Source organism: Xenopus laevis, chromosome 2S (genome assembly GCF_017654675.1).
Source record: "Xenopus laevis strain J_2021 chromosome 2S, Xenopus_laevis_v10.1, whole genome shotgun sequence".
NCBI lineage: Eukaryota > Metazoa > Chordata > Amphibia > Anura > Pipidae > Xenopus > Xenopus laevis.
The window spans coordinates 166,757,704-166,777,079 of NC_054374.1; the positions used below are offsets into that span (position 1 = coordinate 166,757,704).

Here is a 19,376-nt window from a genome sequence, read left to right on the forward strand (position 1 = left end):
TACATCATATTCTGTGAGCCGAAAATACATCAAAGTTCAAAAAACGCTGGCGACTTTTCCTTTTTTCAGCCTGATTGCCTGCAAAAGACCTAACAAACTTTTTTTTGGGTAACCGGCTATCCCCATACATCCCCATACATTTGCAAACATATGGAATATTAATTTTATTAAAGTGTAGGGCATTAGAATAACTCTTTTGTCTTTATTAAGGTTCCCTGGACATGTGTTTTAAAAGTGTAATTTGCAGCAACATTTAACATAAAGACGTCCAGACAACTTTACATTTTCCACCCTATGCAAATTGACCTGAGCACAAGACCCCTAGCGAAGTTTCACTAGGCACAAACAAACGCTAGCGCATCTTCACTATCAAATGCTCGCATTACCGAAGTAATGCTAGCGAAAAGTCGCCAGCGTTCGCCACCCACGATGAAACTCCACATTTAAGTGAATTAGCGTAGTCTGAGCGCTGGTGAAGTGTAGCGATGGGTGCGAAGCAGTCGCTGGTGACAATTCATCCTTTAGTAAATCTGCCCCTAAGACAGTTGCTTGTATTTGATGCAAGCTAAGCTGATTAAAGGAGAATTCAACCCTAAAGTTAAAAAACCCTACCCCCTACCCTACATAGACCCCCCTCCCTCCCCCCCCCAGCCTAAGTGTTACCCCGGGCAAATGCCCCAAACTTTTTACTTACCCCTCAGTGCAGATTCAGGCATCGGAGTTCACGGGCACCATCTTCTTCTCTTCGGAAATCTTCAGAAGGAGACCGGCGTGGCGGCGCATGCGCAGTTGGCGCAATTTTCTGTTTCGCAACAACAGCACATGCACCAAACTCACAAAAATTGCAGAAGCGCTGGCCTCATTACAAAGAACTCTGATGCCTGAATCTGCACCGAGGGAAGGGGTCTATGTAGGGTAGAAGGGTAGTGGTTTTTTAACTTTAGGGTTGAATTGTCCTTTAAATCCATTTTAACTGCAAAACAATCCAACTGGGTTTTCAATATTTTCATAGCCTTATCTCATGGTCCTTATTACAGAATGAGCCCTAGTCCAAAATCCCCGATCATAGACATTAAAAATAACATTGTAACATAGTACGTTAGGTTGATAATGTTCTACCTTTTAAGTCTATACACAACCTGCCTAACTGCCAGTTATTTCATCATCATCATTTATTTATATAGAGCCACAAGTTACGCAGTGTTTTACCAGGGAACAAATGGTGAATAACAAACAAGGGTTTACAGATACAATAAGGCCCTACCTGTTTATTCCTTAGAGTTTGGATATGATTCTTATTTTGTGCAGGTGCTGAAAGATTTTGACCCTTAATGCTTTAGTCCTTATTCCATATATCAGAGGGTTGAGGAGAGGAGGGAAAACTATAAAAGTTACAGAGAGAAGAACTTGGGAAAAAAGAGGGAGATTGTTGTTCCCCAGTCTGAATCGTATGAAAATAAACAGCCCCCCAACCAAGAAGATAGAAAAGCCAAGTAAGTGGGTGATCAGAGTATGAATGGCTTTCTCACAGGCTTCCTTGGAAATCTTAAGACAAACCATAAAGATCTTTAGGTAGGAATAACCAATAATCAGTAATGTGAAAACCAACAAAGTAACGGTACTTAGGGCCCCATAGACATTATTTATAGAGGAATCTCCACAAGATAGGACAATAAGGGAAAGGTTATCACAAAATATATTTTTGATTTGTGCCCCGCAATAAGTAAGTCTTGAAGATAAAATAACAGCAACCAAGATATTAATAAACGAGTAAGCAAAGAAACCTAGGATGAGCTTTATGGCTTTTGCGTTGGTCATTTTGGTGACATATCGCAAGGGGTCGCACACAGCCAAATATCTGTCATAGGCCATAATTGTAAAAGAGGAGAGCTCAAAAAAGGCATAAGTCATCATAGCAAGAACTTGGAGGAAGCAGCCAACGTGGGAGATCTGATGGGATGAAGTCAACAAGTCAATGATCAGCTTGGGAAAGAAAGAGCTGCTGCCCAACATTCCGTTGAAGGTGAGATTACATATGAAGATGTACATGGGCTCATGGAGGCTTTCTTCTGTCAGAACCACAAGCACAATCTCCAAACTCAACACCATTATAAATATGTATATGAACAGGGAGAGAATGCAGTAGAGATAGCTCAGCTCTTCCATCTCCACAATTCCAAGAAGAACAAAGTTCCTGCTAACAGAAGAGGCATTTTCCATACTTTTCCTGCTCATCAGATCTTCACAAGCCTGTTTAGAAATAAACAACTGATGATCCTCCAGTGTCATTTATGGAGACAATACAGTACATAAAACATTGTGCATGAGAAAAGGTTGTGTGTTCAGTTGTGATGATGACAAAGTATGATGATTACACTCTAAACATAATAACTTACAATTCTGTGACCTGCACCAATACCAAGACACCATCCAATGCTCTTCATACCATACCTTCTAATGCAAGTACAGATCTGCTTCAGAATGAGTTGTGTCTGATATAAATAGTCTGATGAAAATACGTTGCCACCTCTGAGTCCCCATCAGTGCAATCCCAATGGAGGTTCTATGCGCAGATACAATTAACAAAAGAATTATTTGAAATCTTCCAAGAGGAACATTGATGTTATGATCTATTAAACTGCACATATAAAAAACCCCCAACTGAAATGTCAAGAAAGAACATTATTGTAAGTGTAGCGGCTGTAATACTGGAGAAGACAATTGCTGGTACAATGTAGGTTCAGCTTTCACAATTAATAGTTTTCAACGAGGTTTTGCTTGCTACAAATTGTTTTAGATTCATGTTTTAGCGTCAGGACCATTAGCAAAACTACCCCCTGCCAAGCCCACTGACTTTCAAGATCTTCCACAGACATAAGATGGGAGGAAGAACAGCAGTTGGCAAATAATTAGTGATGGGCGAATTTCTCCCGAAAAATTGTGAAATCGGAAAGGTCAAGAGAAAATCGTGAATTTCGACTGTTTCACAAAAAAATAATGCAATTCGCACATTTTCACAAAAAATCGAGCAATTTGAACTTTTTCACTTCAAATTGCTCCTTTTCACGAAAAAATCAAGCAAATCTAACAGTTTCACTTAAAAATCGAGCATTTAAAAATTTTTCACAAAAAAATTGAGCAATTTGAACATTTCACGAAAAAATCGCGAAAATCTGACATTTTTGCTGAAGATTCACAAATGTATTCGCCGGCGGTGAAACGTGGAAATTTGCTGCAAATTAATGGCCTGGATTAACTTGACTAGACTGATACACCTCTGCCACCAAGCCCAATACATGACATTGTACCACCTCAGATAAGTCACCTAAACTAATTATCAGACTGCCCGTTAGTAAGCTGTGCTAAGAGTCCTGGCAGATGGGGTGTATTGTCAACTGCTGACCTCAGGCAGAGAACAGGGAAAGATAAAACATCAGGTGGCTCTTGGCCCCAGAAACTTGAGTATTTAAGTGCTGCTATTCAATAGCATGAGGAGTGGTGACAGAGTGAGAAGTTTATCATTGGTCTTTGTCTAAGCAGAGTAACAAACAAAACACCCTATGCTTGAGCTTTTATGACTCTTGAAGAGATACAGCAAATACTGAACTCAACCGTGTCTACCCTGGGGGTAGGTGATAAAAGTGATGTGTGTTTAATAGTTGGACGTTTAAATGGAACTCTAATGCGACAAAAGACTGAGCTACTTGAGACACTAATAAAAATGATTATATTTTGTACCTTAAAGGATAAGTAAACTTTTAAAATAAGTGAATGTAAAATTGATAAGGGGTCTATTCTAAGCACTTTTGCAATGTACTTTCTTTTTTGTTTTAATTCCAAGATATTAAGGGATACATGTACTGTTAATATGAATGAATTGTGTTACAACAGCGCCACCTGCTGGTCAGTTTCCCACCAGTCTGACCAGCAAGTAGTCAAGGAAGTTGTCAGGAGAAAGAAAGAGGCTGATGTTCTTCTGCTTAGGAAAGATGTGAGAAAGGTTTCTAATTTTATTCCTAAGCAGAAGAACATCAGCCTCTTTCTTTCTCCTGACAACTTCCTTAGACATAAACATTTAGTGTTTTTTGGAAGGGTGGGGTTATTTGCCTGTATTAATTAACTGCAAATCTGAAAGAATTTCTTTGTTCAATTCTAAAGTGCTAGATTTATAAGTTTTCATATTTAGCGTGTACAGATGCTAAAGGAAAATAACAGTGAGGTTGGGGAATGCACTGCCGGGTGATGTTGTGATGCTGATTCAGTTAATGACTATAAGAGGGACTTGGATGATTTCTTGGACAGACATAATACAAAGGCTATTGGGATACTAAACTCTATAGTTAGGGGCAGATTTATCAAAAGTCAAGGTGAATTTTCGAATTAAAGAAATTAGAATTTTGAGCTATTTTTTGTGCACTTCGACTAGGTAATAGTCCAGATTCGATTCAGAATTGAAAAAAATTTGAAAATTCGAATATCGAAATTTATCATGTACTGTCTCTTTAAAAATTTTAATTCGAATGATTCAAATTCAGCCGAATACGAACCTATTTAAACAAAAACTGACCTATTTGACCAAAAAAACTTTGACTTCATTTCGGTTGGTCTTTTTGAATTTGAATTTTGAAGTTTTTCAATTCGAAATTCGACCCTTGATAAATATGCCCCTTAGGTTGAATTTCGTATTAAAAAACTTCGAAATTCAAAAAGACCAACAAAAATTAAATTTTTTTCGGTCGAATATGTCCGTTTTCGATTGAATAGGTCCATATTCATTCGAATCGAAGAAATAGTGCATTCGATCGAATTAGATTCAGAGTTTTTTTTCCCAAAAAAGCTTTGATTTTTCAAAGTCCACCAATTGACTCCAAATAGGCTCTAGGAGGTCCCCCATAAGCTAAAACAGTAATTTTAAAGAGACAGTACATGATAAATTTCGATATTAGAATTTCCTTTTTTTTTTTTTTTCAAATTCGAACCGAATATGGACTATTCCCTAGTCAAAGAACACAAAAAATAGCTCGAAAGTCGAATTTTTTTCATTCAAAAATTCACCTCATAAATCTGCCCCCTAGTGTATGAATATATATAGTTTGTGTGTGTGTATGGATGCAACCAGCAAATGTTTACTTCCTACTATTCTGTTTGTTTCTAGCTTTTCCTTTTAGATCACTTGCCTTCTTTCTATTTAACTGTCCATGTCTTCTTTTTTCTTCCTTTTCTTTCTTTGTATTTTCTTCTTTTTCTCATTATCATCCATCTGTCCTCTTTGTTCATTCACTATTTCCTTCTTCTGTCTCACTTCTCTTACTTTACTCACTTTAATTCATAATGACCTTTCTTTGGCTATTTTTCCCATTTTCTTGTCTCTCCTGGTTATCCCTTACATATCATCCTCCATACTCCCTACTTCTCCCCTTCTTCTTTCATCAATTACTTCTTCTATACGTATTCCTTACTTTTGATTCCAATTTCCTAATATTCTTTTCCACAAGACTAAAGTAAAGCCTGGCTGATATTAGAAGTGTCTGAGCAAGAGTTGTGTAATGTGCAAAAAGTCAAGTCATTATACAGGAAATATATAAAAACAGGTTTTTTTAAAGGTTTTTTATTCTCACTCCAGAAGAAGTCAATGGACGTTTTTCTTGTGGGGGCTTTTTTGTCTCAGAGACTTTTTTGGCTCAGCGACTGAGGTGGGTAAAAAGAAACTGTTATATTTGATCATTGATGATATTTCTTTTTATTTATTAAATAAATGTTTCCAGGTAAAAAAAATAGGGGCATTAAAGCTTTCCTGATGTCTAAGTTTGCTTAAAAACATTTTTTCTATTATTCCAAATAAAATTTGATAAGGTTGTATCAGGTTTATATCAGAATGTTTCAGGAGTAATGGGAGATTATATAGTTGATAGTTAGGCCACTGCTTACAAAGATTAACTATTTATTTTACTTGTGGAGATGTATTTAAGGAGTATAACCTGGAGAAGTCTGATGAAAAATAAACCCCTACATATTTTTCTTTTGACATCCATAAAATCTTAAGAGGTTTTCTTAACTAATTGTTGAGATCCAATATTTTTGATGTTTCCCAAAATGAAGTTGAAATATTATTAAAAAAAAAACCATAAGGGTTATGGTTTCGCACAAAAAGTAGAATATCATCTACAAATGCAGAACTTTTTGTACAGTATCATGTATTTTGATTCCCCTATAAATATAATTTTTAGATTTTATTGTTCTTATTAAAGGTTCTGTTGTCAAATTAAACAACAGGGGGAAAGAGGACAACCCTGTCTAGTGGTCTGTTTTAGTTGCTGGAGAAGGATCTGATATTTTTTCTTACATGGATGGATGTAAGGAAAAACTACTAGGTTCTACTCCAGAAACTAAAACTTGGGCGTAATATAGATTTTAAAGTGACCGTTAATTTAAACAACGTTTATTATGTTTTAAACAAATTCCTAATTAATGTTATCAAAAGCTTTTTCTGCATCAAGATTCAAAAGGGCACAATGGGTGTGGTATTTGTCTTGCTTGACGACTGGCAGCGCCCAAAGCTTCAGAAGGACAGACTCATAACACAACTTAATAAACATAGAGCACCAAGAGGGACTTAAAGTGATTGCTTAAGTGTATCATATGCTGTCTGCATTAATCAAGATGGGGCAGCTTCAGGCATTTCTTAAACCCACTGATAATTCCCAAATATTTCTACATACTTTCCAAAGGACAATGGATACTAATGGATAAAGGCAAATGGCAGTTACTTTTGAGGCTCTACAGTGAGCCATGCTCTTGAGACAATGCATAACCTGCATCTATATTGAATACACCAGACAATGTAACCGTGGTGGTCCTTGCCATTTACTCAGCCTATCTGGTTTGAGGTGGCAAGTCTGGTTCTGAGCTACATTTCAACCATGACCCTTGGATTGAGGCCCCAGCAGGATTCATTATGATCTTTAACAGATTAGTTTATGTAATTTACTACTTGTCATATGTCATTTATTCTGCTTCAGCTCCCGTATCCTGCAGAGAATACTGTGTATCTACTTGTCCTTTAGGATATTAATTAAAGAATGTGTTAAGGATTAAGATCCAGCAGCTTATAACACAGAAATGTATATATAAAGAGCCAACATCCCAAGCAGGAGGCAACATGACAGTATGATGTAACAATGTGTCTTCATCTAATATTATATCTTTTTCAAATCAAATTATAAAATTATATCAAATGGAAAATGAGTTCAATATAAGCAAGAACTTTGTGCTCCTTGGCATTGAGGAGATGGAAAGGTTTAAATATCTTTACTGCTCACTTTTACTCATAATTTACTTCTTCATTTTGCTGTTTAGCTTCACAATCATCTTTGTGGTGGTGTTTGATGAAAGCCTTCATGAGCCCATGTACACTCTCATAGCCAGCCTTCTGCTCAACGGGATATTCGGGAGCTCGTGTGTCTTCCCAAAACTGATCACTGACTTGTTATTTTCATCCAATGAAATTTCACGTGTTGGCTGTTTCACCCAGACATTCGGTGTGACACTTTTTGGCTATTGTGAAGTCTCCACATTCACCATCATGGCACATGACACCTATTTAGCAGTTGGCCACCCATTGAGATACCCAACTCTAATGACAAATTCAGTGGTTTTAAAATTAATTATGGGATCTCTGATCTTTAATATCATGCTAACTTTGCCTCTTCCATTACTTGCTGTCAGGCTACCTCTTTGTGGCTCTCACATTAGCAACGTATTTTGTGATAACCCATCCATCCTTTTTCTCTCCTGTGTAGATACTTCTCTTAACAAGTTGTATGGAAATGTTAGTTTTGTGAGTAATTTAATGGTTATGTTAATACTTATATCCCATTCCTACCTCCAGATATTCCTGATTTGCCTAAAGATTTCCAAAGACGCCTGTAAGAAAACCATTCACACCCTGGTGACCCACCTCCTCAACTTCTCCATTTTCATGGCAGGAGGTCTATTTCTCTTTGTTCGCTACAGACTGGGGAACAATAACCTCACACTTACCTTCCACATACTACTTGCTATAATGGGCTTTATATTTACCCCTCTTCTCACTCCTTTAATATATGGAATAAGGATGCAAAGACTAAAAATGAAAATCATTCATCACATTTCACATTCAGCAGAGTGTATTTGCAAGATAAATATCTCCTATTCCTATCTCCCCTAGTGTATCTAGGAATAGCACATGATCACTATTACATCTTCTCTATTATTTCCCAACAAGCCCTTTTTCTCTTATCCATTTGTCTTTTACCTCATCCCTTAATTCTGTTCTGTTTTTATTTGACTTTCCTGCTATATTTTTAATTTTTCCTTCCGTTGACTAGCCCTTCTTACATCTTGTCCTCTATATTCAATAATTCTCTCCTTTATTTCTACTCCCAACCTTTTATTTTTTCTACTCCTTCCTCAATGTCAATGTCTCACCTGTTATTGCCATTCCTTTAAAATCATTCTTCCTGCCCTTGTTTCCTCATGCTTATGTCACAACATCTCTCTGGTCTACCTTATTGTGAGCATTAACACCTACCTTATTTTAGGACATTTTTCTTGTTGGGTTAGAAAACCTGCTCCAACTGCCCAGACATTATAAGGTACAATTGGGATGATATTTTTGCCAAGAATAAGCTGCAGTGTGTCCAATCTTGATTCAGAAGAAACAGACCAATCTGTCCATGAACCTTCTAACTACACAGTAGAATAAACCAAAACAAGATTAGCATTTGGGGTGACAAGACTAACATGTCTACACTGATAACCCCATTGAAGGGGGGTGCTGCGCTAACCATCGTTCTTTCATAGAAGGTCAACTTACACAGAACATTTGCAGGTAACTGTCCATTATTAAATATTTTCTGGACCCTATAAGAGAGACGTTATACTTCACAAGCTTAGGGGGCTGATCTGGATATAAGCATTAATTAGTAGGGTGACTATTCCCAGTAAAATGGCATTATTATAAATGTTGTGTATTACCGGTTTAAGCCCCTGTCAGAGGTGCTTGTTTAACTCGTTCTTTCTCTATATGTGAAGATATTCTAATAAGTTCCCCTGGTAAGAAACATTGATGGGCCTCCCAGACCACAAGGACTCTACATTTCCCATTATAGATCGTACCAAAGTCCTTATAGTTTTCTTAATCTGCCATTTTATTTGAGGCTCTTCCAACAGTGAGTCATTTTGATTCTCCAATGCTGGGCCAATTGCAGGGATGTGCAGTTTAATCTGATGGAACAGCGAATTTAGTCTTATTGATATAGTAATTTTATTGATGTTAGGTGGCCATGTGAAAGGCATCAGATATGATATCAGAAATTCATCTCACTTTGTCAAGTGGTGGTTTTAATAAGGAAATCTTTGTTATTGCCTTTTATCATTGTTTTGAGATTGAACCCCCAATTTATAGGGGGTTCATAACTATAGTATATGTATTTTGTGTCATGTTCACACCACCTATAGGATACGGCGAGGGCCACACTGTTTGACAAAACTGAAGTGCAATGTCCCATAACTGTTGTAGTTCAGCAGCATAAAATTATTTTGTTATCATACAACATTTCACTGTGGTTTTTGCACTACAATGACCTACACCACTAACTAAGCAGTTGCTGAACTTGGATAGATGGGAATATTTATGAGGATGCCGCACACACACACCCAGTTCTATGCAGATAGTAGCCATGGCCCACGTGAACGATTTTGAATTCTGTCTCATATTTATGAACTACTAAAACACGTATTGTGCCCTGCTTCTACTCTACACACGGTTATCTGCTGTAAACACACTACTAGTCATGATTAGCCCTTTTGTCATATCCAGCTTGAAATCCGATTGCCCCATGGCCACATAGTAGTGTTTCTTACTTTTCTTTTCGAAATAGAAAAGTGTCTAATTTTATTTTTAATCTCATACATAGTGTATCAAAAATAGACCGAGTAGACCGGCACCTAACCAGCACCCAGTCCCAGACTCCTCTGGCTCCTCTGTCATCTACAACTGCTACTGCCCCGACACTGTATCCCTATAATTTTCATACATTGTCTCCTGCCGAGAAAAGGAAGAAAACGTCAGCTACAAATAACCCAAATGTTATAAGGAAGAAAATGAACGAGACGCATTGAACACTCTCCATGGAAACATGTTCCAGCCACCCAAGAAACAATAACAAGATTGGCTGTATGGTGTGTCTGCAGAGATATAACAGCATTTTAAACTACAACCAGTGATGGGATTTATGGACTGTCCCAAGAATGGGTTGATATTGGTGCTTGGACTTCTTGATGTGAGAAAACTGTACAAACCAATAAAGCCAATCCTTAATATAGCAGAGACTGGGATACCAGTAAAACTAGTGGTGGGTCAACCAAGGTTTTGTTTATTTCATGGGCATTTCCAATTTCTCTTTGGGAACAATGAGGCTTAATAGATGGAGGAACACAGTATAATAAGAATGTAGAGGAGAATTAAAAGCTTGATTGTGGAGAGGAGGAAAAAATAGTTTGAATAGTGGACCCATGGCCTAAGATTTTATAGTGGCCCCTAGCTACCAGTCCAACATTAATATCATAACTGGAAGACAAACATGGTCAAGGATCCATAACCTTAGATGATTATCAAACAAAATGGGACCTCACCTTGAGGAACATGCCCTTTTTTAGAGGACTTATAATTTTAGAGGACATATACTTAACATCATGTTGCAATATAAACCTGGTCACCATCATCTAAATGAGGATTAATCAGGATTTGGAAATGAAGGCTTAAGTGTTATCAATGGTGCCAAGAGCCTGGTGACTTTTCTAACCTACGGCCTCATCTCCACTAGTCAATGAAGGCATCTACAGAGACAAGATCTGCAGTGATAAAACAGTGGGACGGGCAAGTAGGACCATTCCTAAATTACTCTCTATGATTTCTGAAGCAGGCAAGGCCACCACAGGGCAAAAGATACTGGGAAATACCTGTTGTTTCTAGCCTACTAATATAAGGTATGCTCTCAAGGCAATAATTCATACCTCAAGTGGATATTCAATACATAAATATAAGGTGACCATGTGTAAATTAAATAACTAGATACATGGGCATCTGCCTAGCAACTAGGACATAAGGAAGTGTAGGCAGTTAAAGCCATAGGGACATACTGTATTAAACCTATAGGTCCCTACATAGGGGCAACATTTTCTCCAGGTTTAACAACCTACAGCAACTACATAGAAGGCATCATTTATTGGAGTGCTGATTTAAAGTACATTTCTGGGATGTTGCTATGGGCTGCTAGACCACGAGGGCATTTGGAACCTGTTATTTTATTACTTTCAACATTCAAGAAAAGATTGTTGTATATGTAAATATATTGGAAAAAATATAGAGCACTAAGAAGGGGTGATGCTACTTCAGACTAAATTGGGTCTTAGGCATTTTTTAAGGTGGGACAACGTCCCCTAAATCCCACATTATTCTCCATTTGTAAAGCAACAATGCCAATGTAAATGGAAACGCGTAATGCCTCTGGAATATCCAATGCATGGTGGGACTTTTAAGGACTTTTTAGTGTATATAAAGTGTAAATCTCTGATTTACTGGGAAATGCCTAGATGAGGTCTCTTGCACGGTGGCCCCAAAAGGATTCATTATAATATTACACAGATTATTACTATATATATCATTTACTACTTGTTTTTTACCGTTTGTTCTGATTCGGTATAAAATATATTTATAACACCCCAAATCCAGTGCCGGAGGCCGCTGACTTAATGACATTACAACTTACTTCTCTCTCTTTCTAAGGCACTTCGGGTTATGCAGATTGCGGTATCATATCCCATTCCTACCTCCTGATATTCCTGATCTGCCTCCAGATTTCCAAAGACGCCTGTGAGAAAGCCATTCACACCCTGGTGACCCACCTACTCAATTTCTCCATTTTTATTATAGGAATTCTATTTGTATTCATTCGCTACAGATTGCAGCCTCTTTTTTGCACTTTTCACCCTGCTTTGTGGTTTGCAAATGATCCCCTAATCACCTTAGAGGTGATTGGCAAAAGGAAGAAGGGATTGCAGTTACAGAAACAAAATTGGTGGAGTGGCCTTTCTAAGAATAGGTTTTGATACAGGCCTGTTTGAACAGAGAGAGGCTGATTGTGAAGCCAGTGAGGAGCTGAAAATGTGAGTAAGAACTGCAGTGTAAGCTCAAAAGCAAAGTGTTTTAACAGAAGAGAAGACACAGAGGCAAGCGAGCAGGGTGTGAATGGAGTTGGGAAACTTCTGAGGCAGTTACATGATTATTATTATATGATCCCCTTATTTATTTATACATAGTTATCATATCACCCCTAAAGCGCCTCTTCTCCAGCGTGAACATCCCCAATTTGGCCAGTCTTTCCTCATAGCTAAGATTTTCCCTTTACCAGCTTAGTTGCTCTTCTCTGTCCCCTCTCTAATACAATAATGTCCTGTTTGAGTGATGGAGACCAAAACTGTACGGCATATTCTAGATGGGGCCTTACCAGTGCTCTATACAGTGGGACCCCCTCCTCCCGTGAATCTCTGCCCCATTTAATACAACTCAAGACCTTATTTGCCCTTGATGCTGCTGACTGGCATTGCTTGCTACAGACAAGTTTATTATCTACAAGGACTCCAAGCTCCGTCTCCATTATGGATTTGCCTAGTGCAGTCCCATTAAGGGTATAAGTGGATATTGTTACATTCCAGGTGCAGGACTTTACATTTATCAACATTGAATCTCATTTGCCACTTAGCTGTCCAGATTGCCAGTTAGTCAAGATCCTGTTGCAAGTGTCACATCCTGGATGGAATTAATTGGGCTGATAGTTTTGTGTCATCTGCAAACACTGATACATTACTTACAATACCCTCCCATAAGTCCTTAATAAACAAGTTAAATAAAAGTGGCCCCAATACTGAGCCCTGAGGGACCCCACTAAGAACCTTACTCCAAGTAGAGAATGTCCCATTAACAACCCCCCTCTGTACCTGATCCTGTAGCCAGTTTCCTATCCATGTGCAAACGACTTCATTAAGCCCAACAGACCTTAGTTTAGAAAGCAGTCGTTTGTGGGGCACAGTATCAAACACATTGGCAAAATCCAAATAGATCACATCTACTGCCCCCCCACTGTCCAGCATCTTACTTACCTCATCATAAAAAGCAATCAAATTTTTCTGACATGACCTATCCTTCATAAAGTCATGCTGATTGCTGCTCATAATGCCATTCACTAGGAAAACATTTTGAATGTGATCCCTTAACAAGCCTTCAAATAATTTGCCCACCAGAGATGTCAGACTTACTGGCCTATAATTGCCAGGCTGAGATCGTAATCCCTTTTTAAATATTGGAATAAAATCAGCTTTCCTCCAATCTATAGGCACCATACCAGATGAAAGTGAATCTGAGAAAATCAGAAATAGGGGCTGGTCTAAAACTAAACTAAGCTCTTTTAGAGCCCGGGGATGTATTCCATTTGGCCCTGGCACCTTGTTCACATTAATTTTTATTAAAGCTTTATGGTACATATCCTGAGTCAGCCACTGACTAGACTGAGCTGAGCTAACAGTGCAGCTATGAAGTGAGACTCATCTATTGTATACACTGAAGACAATAACTGATTTAGCATATTTGCCTTTTCTGTATCTGTTAGAACCATACTGGTGCCATTATTTAAGGGAACCACACTCTCAACACACATCTTTGAACTATTAATATACTTAAAAAACTTTTTGGGGTTAGTCTTAGCCTCAGCCACAATGTGCTCCTCATTTACTATCTTTGCCTTCCGGATTGCAATTTTGCAACTTTTATTATATTGTTATTCATATATTCATTAAATGCAGCTTATGTCCCCACAGACTTGTAGCTATTAAATGCCTTTCTCTTCTTTCCTATTAACTTCTTTACTTCTATATTAAGCCACATAGGGTGATTCTTAGAGCTTCTACATTTATTCTTTAAGGGAATAAATTAAGAACAGTAACAATTTAATATCATTTTAAATGACTACCATTTCTGTTCTGTGCTCTGAAGGGCAGCCCTCAAGGCACAAAAATTAGCTTTTCTGAAATTCAGGGTTTTTGTTGTCCTGGTTTACATTTGTTTTTTGCACCAGACATTAAATGACATCACATTATGGTCACTATTACCATGGGGTTCAATGACTTGCACATTTGCTATAAGTTCTGTGTCATTAGACACCTCAACAACTTGTGTCATAAATTTGTCATGTAACAGTTTATAAACTTGTTCCCATTAACTGACCTGACAGTACTGTAATAAAAAAACAAATCTTGGCCAACTGGATTTGGTGCATCCCTAGTTTAAATATCTTTGCTGCTCACTTTTCCTCATAACTTCTTCATTTTGCTGTTTAGTCACACTATCATCTTTGTGGCGGTGTTTGTTGAAAGCCTTCATGAGCCCATGTACACTGTCATAGCCAGCCTTCTGCTCAACGGAATCAATGCAAATGAGGAATCCAGAGGCTTTAAAGTTAGTAATTGGCTCTCAGAACTTCTATATCACCCCTACATTTTATCTTGTTAATTGCTATCTGCCAGATTTCCACTTTGTGGGTCTTACATTAGCAACATGTTTTATGATAATATGTTGAGCCTTATTTTCTTCTGTCAACAAGTTGAATGGAGCAATTAGTTTTGTAGGTAGTTTCTTTCCATGGCACTGCTCATATCCCATTCCTTCCTCTGGATATTCCTTATCTGCCTCAAGGTTTCCAAAGACACCTGTAAGAAAGCCATTCACACCCTGGTGATCCACCTACTCAATTTCTCCCCTTTCAGTTTAAGGAGTTCCACTTGTATTTGTTTGTTTCAGAATGGGAACCACTAACCTTCCACTTACCTACCACATAATACTATTTATAACAGACTTAGATTTTCTTCTTCTCACCCCTTTTATATATAGAATTAGGGTTGCCAACCATATGGATATCACACAGACAGCCCTTCCAAAAACTGCCAAGACATTGAAGTTCATGACATGGTGATCAGCCAATCGTTGACCACCACGCCATCAGTCCCTCATCATCAGCCCCTCCCCCCGACTCCACCAGCCCCACCCCAATATCATCTGCTCCTGCACGTTTTCCCTGAGCTGAAATGGTTGCAACCCTATATGGAATCAGGATGCAAACACTAAACATTTATATCATTAAGTGTATATGCAAGCTCAATACCTCTTCAACATATCCTTTTCAGGATCTGATAACTAAATAACATCTTTATATAATCAATTGAAATGATGCAGAATTTGAATAAGGAGCGAGTAGTCAGTCATATCAAAGTCAGGAGGATTAAACTGGAAAAGCAAGTTTTGGCTTTGGCAAAATAAGAATCATTTTTGACTCTACATAAGGTTCTCTCAGTAGAGAGTGCAAGTTGGAAGCCAGAGTGCAAAGAGTCTAATAGATTATGGGTGTGAATAAAGTTAATAATGTGGGAGAACACAATAGGGGTAACTTTCAGGTCACCTGTGTGCAAGTGCAGATGGCTAAGTGGACATGAGCACGACCCCTAGTGCACTTCTAAAAAGCACTTGTAAAACAGAACTCTGAACTCCATGCCGGACTATCAAGGAGCAGAATCCAAAGTCAGGAGGAGCAGAGGAATCCTGTCTTCACAGGACTTAGGTTTGGGGATGGGTAGGGTGCCCCCTTGCCCTCCATTCACCAATACAGGGATGGCTTGTGGGGGAAGCTGCACACACCTGTATCAATTTGCAGTTGTGTCGATTGCAGCCCTTTTTTCCCACTTTCCACACAGTTTTCTGCTTTACAAATGAGCCAATAATACATTGCAGGATTTTTCAGGCAATTGGCGAAATTGTCATGGATGGTAACAGGAGAAACAGAACGAGTCAAGTCTGGCCTTGTATATGTATATGTTTTATCCAGTGGATAAAATCAGCATTTCTTTTTGAAGAATTCAGTTGAGGAAGTCCTGAGGAGACTGTAGGGAGATGAGCAATTAGGTTATTTATTAGATGGGAATTTAGTATAGAAAACAAGCATTATGGGCTGGCTGTGTTATTGTTTATTAGAGTATTACATTACTCTTGCCAGGGCCCAACACTTTAGAATGACTCAGAAAGGTGCTTTATACCCTGTTACCCCTTCCTCTGCCATGTCCTAAACCACAACTCAAGTTCTGCCCCACTGGCTGCTCCTCAAGTTCCTCCGACTAATCGTAGCCCACTTTCAGTCTCCATATCTCACTGGGGTCACTACAAAACTAAAATTCTTGTGGGGTGACAGTTACCCATGATTACTATCACAGCCATGTTACAAGTAAGGCAAGCTCTTACACATACCTGCTCCACTGGCAGCCCCTCGGGTTCCTCCGACTAATCTGAGCCTAATTACAAGATGGCAAGCTCTTACACATTAAAACAGAAGTACCGGCACACAAGGCTTAAATTTGCAGGATAAACATTGCTTTATTCCTAGTGAGGAAGTGCAACGTTTCGGGGTGACGCCCCTTTATCAAGATGCTTGATAAAGGGGCGTGGCCCCGAAACGTTGCACTTCCACAAAGAATGAAACCAATCATGTCCTCAAATAGTCTTCTAGGTGATAATATTCCTTTACTGAATCCACCAGGAATAAGCTTTTCGCACATTAGGTAGGGAAGGTACATAAGCTTGATGTCATGAAGATAAGTCATCTGAAATTATTGACATTGCCTTTTTTATTCTAGCCTTTAGGCTCAGCAAGGCTGTGATGCATCTAAAGTGGTGACTGATATGCTTAAGTGATATTCATAATGATTTTGAGTTTTTTTTATCAAATCTGTAGTTATATGGTTGGTTGGTTGGTATGGACTATATGTATATATATTTATGGGGGAAAATAAACAAATAAATAGCACCAAGAGGGGTGTCAGGGATTACTTAAGAGAACATTGTGTCCTTATTCAAGGTTAGACACCTTCAGAAATCCCATAATTCCCTGACCATTCCCAAATTACTTTCTATGATTTTGAATCAAACAATGTCATGATTGGACAATGGATACTGGAAAATACCTATTGACCCACTACTGTAAGACATTGAGACAACAATGCATACCCCAACTGTATATTCAATAAATTAGATACGGTGACTATGGCGGCCCTTGCTATTTATCCAGTACAGTAGAACCCCCATTTTAGGTTTTTTTAGGAGACCATAAAAAGATGGTGTAAAATCCTGGAAAAGGAAAATGTAAAATCAGGGATATGTATTATGCACAATATATAGGTGGGACCAGAAAACAACAATGTAAAATGAGGGAAAACTTAAAATCAGGGAATGTAAAATTGAGGTTTCACTATAAATATATATATATAACCTTTTACCTGTTGGCCTACAAGGATTCATTATAATCTTTTACAGATGATTATAGATTTTACAGATACATAGAGATTGTATGTAATTACCTACTTGTCATATGTCATTTGTTCTGGTTCAGCTCCCGTGTCCTGAAGAGAATACTGTGTATTAGCTTGTCCTTTGGGAAATTAATTACAGGATAGACTGGCAGTTAGTTACAAAGGAATGTGTATATATATATATATATATATATATAGAGAGAGAGAGAGAGAGACAGAGAGAGAGAATGCATCCCGTGTAGGAGGCCACTGACAATATGACTGACTGTCTCTGGATGTGACAATGTGACTTTATCTTACTTTATATGTTCATCTATTTACACAAACTGAAAATGGAAACCGAGTTCAACACCAGCAAGAACTTTGTGCTCCTTGGCGTTAAAGAGATGGAAAGTTTTAAATATCTTTACTGCTCACTTTTCCTCATAATTTACTTCTTCATTTTGCTGTTTAGCTTCTCGATCATCTTTGTGGTGGTGTTTGATGAAAGCCTTCATAAGCCCATGTACACTCTCATAGCCAGCCTTCTGCTCAACGGCATATTTGGGAGTTCGTGTGTCCACCCAAAACTGATCACTGACTTGTTATTGTCATCCAATGAAATTTCACATATCAACTGTTTCACCCAGGCATCCTCCGTGACACTTTTTGCCTTCTGTGAAGTCTCCACATTCACCATCATGGCGCATGACACCTACTTAGCAGTTGGCCACCCTTTAAGATACCCAACTCTAATGACAAATTCATTGGCTTTGAAATTAATCATGGGATCTCTGATCTTCAATATCATCTTACTCTTGCCTATTTCGTTACTTGCTGCCAGACTCCCAATTTGTGGGTCTCATATCAGTAATGCATTTTGTGACAACCCATCCATCCTTGTTCTCTCCTGTGTAGATACATATATCAACAAGTTGTATGGAAATGTTACTTTTGTGGGTGATGTAGTGCTCATGGTACTACTTGTGTCCCATTCCTACCTCCGGATTTTCCTGATCTGCCTCAAGATTTCCAAAGACGCCTGTAAGAAAGCCATTCACACCCTGGTGACCCACCTACTCAATTTCTCTATTTTTATGATAGGAGCTCTATTTGTATTTGTTCGCGTCAGACTAGAGAACATTAACCTCCCAATTGTCTACCATATACTTCTATCTATAATTAGCTTAATATTTCCACCGCTTCTCACCCCTGTAATATATGGAATAAGGATGGAAACACTAAAAATGAAACTCATTCATCACTTCCAGCAGGGTGTACAGTATTTACGATCTCCTGAGCATGATTACTAAGTAACATTGTTATTGCACATTTCTCTCCCTTCTTTTTAATTGATTACATCTTTTCATGTTGCCATAGTCCCCTCTTTCTATTATCCTCCCAGTCATTCATTTTCTCACTCTTTTATTTGTTTCTCTGTTTCACTGAAAATTCTCACTTTTCCTGTACCCTTCTTTGTTGGTCCTTCTCCCCCCCCCATCCCATTGGTCTCTCCCTGTTCTCCCTTACATCTCATCCTCCCTTTTCAATACTTCTCTCCTTCTTTTATACTCCCAACCTTTCACTTCTTTCCTTATCGCCTCTTCATTTTGTTTCTTCCATGCCTTCATTGCATTTATCTTCTTTTTTTCTTCTTCCAGTACTATTCTGGCTTCACTGTTGTTCCATGTCATCATTCATTTTTATTCCACCCTCTTATGTTCATTTTCCCAGCAATTCTCTTCTTCTGTTCACTAAGATTATCTCCCAACTGTTAACCTGATTGTCAGCACTGACACCTCCATTATTTCAAGAGATTTACTAGTTGGATTAAACCTGATGCAACTGCACAAACACAAGAAGATGTTCTTTACCAATAATAAACCAAAGACATGGACAAGACCCATCCACCCATCTAGCCACACTGGAGCATGAATCAATGCAAGACTATA

The 19,376-nt window shown here is 38.3% G+C and overlaps 3 protein-coding genes across 3 annotated transcripts; 2 read left to right on the forward strand and 1 right to left on the reverse strand.

The window, feature by feature from the left end:
- Nucleotides 1-1,275: 1,275 nt before the first annotated feature.
- Nucleotides 1,276-2,235, reverse strand: LOC108709049 (olfactory receptor 8H1). Its single transcript, XM_018248677.2, has one exon. The coding sequence runs from the start codon at nucleotides 2,233-2,235 to the stop codon at nucleotides 1,276-1,278; it is 960 nt and encodes a 319-aa protein (XP_018104166.2).
- A 4,990-nt stretch (nucleotides 2,236-7,225) lies between these two features.
- LOC108709050 (olfactory receptor 51G2-like) lies at nucleotides 7,226-14,908 on the forward strand. Its single transcript, XM_041584768.1, has 5 exons — nucleotides 7,226-8,165; nucleotides 11,828-11,937; nucleotides 12,170-12,207; nucleotides 14,434-14,551; nucleotides 14,789-14,908. The coding sequence occupies exons 1-5, from the start codon at nucleotides 7,235-7,237 to the stop codon at nucleotides 14,906-14,908; spliced, it is 1,317 nt and encodes a 438-aa protein (XP_041440702.1). The 5' UTR covers nucleotides 7,226-7,234.
- Nucleotides 14,909-17,768: 2,860 nt separating this feature from the next.
- On the forward strand, nucleotides 17,769-18,738 carry LOC108709051 (olfactory receptor 51L1). Its single transcript, XM_018248679.2, has one exon. The coding sequence runs from the start codon at nucleotides 17,778-17,780 to the stop codon at nucleotides 18,735-18,737; it is 960 nt and encodes a 319-aa protein (XP_018104168.1). The 5' UTR covers nucleotides 17,769-17,777; the 3' UTR covers nucleotide 18,738.
- The last annotated feature ends 638 nt before the right edge of the window (nucleotides 18,739-19,376 follow it).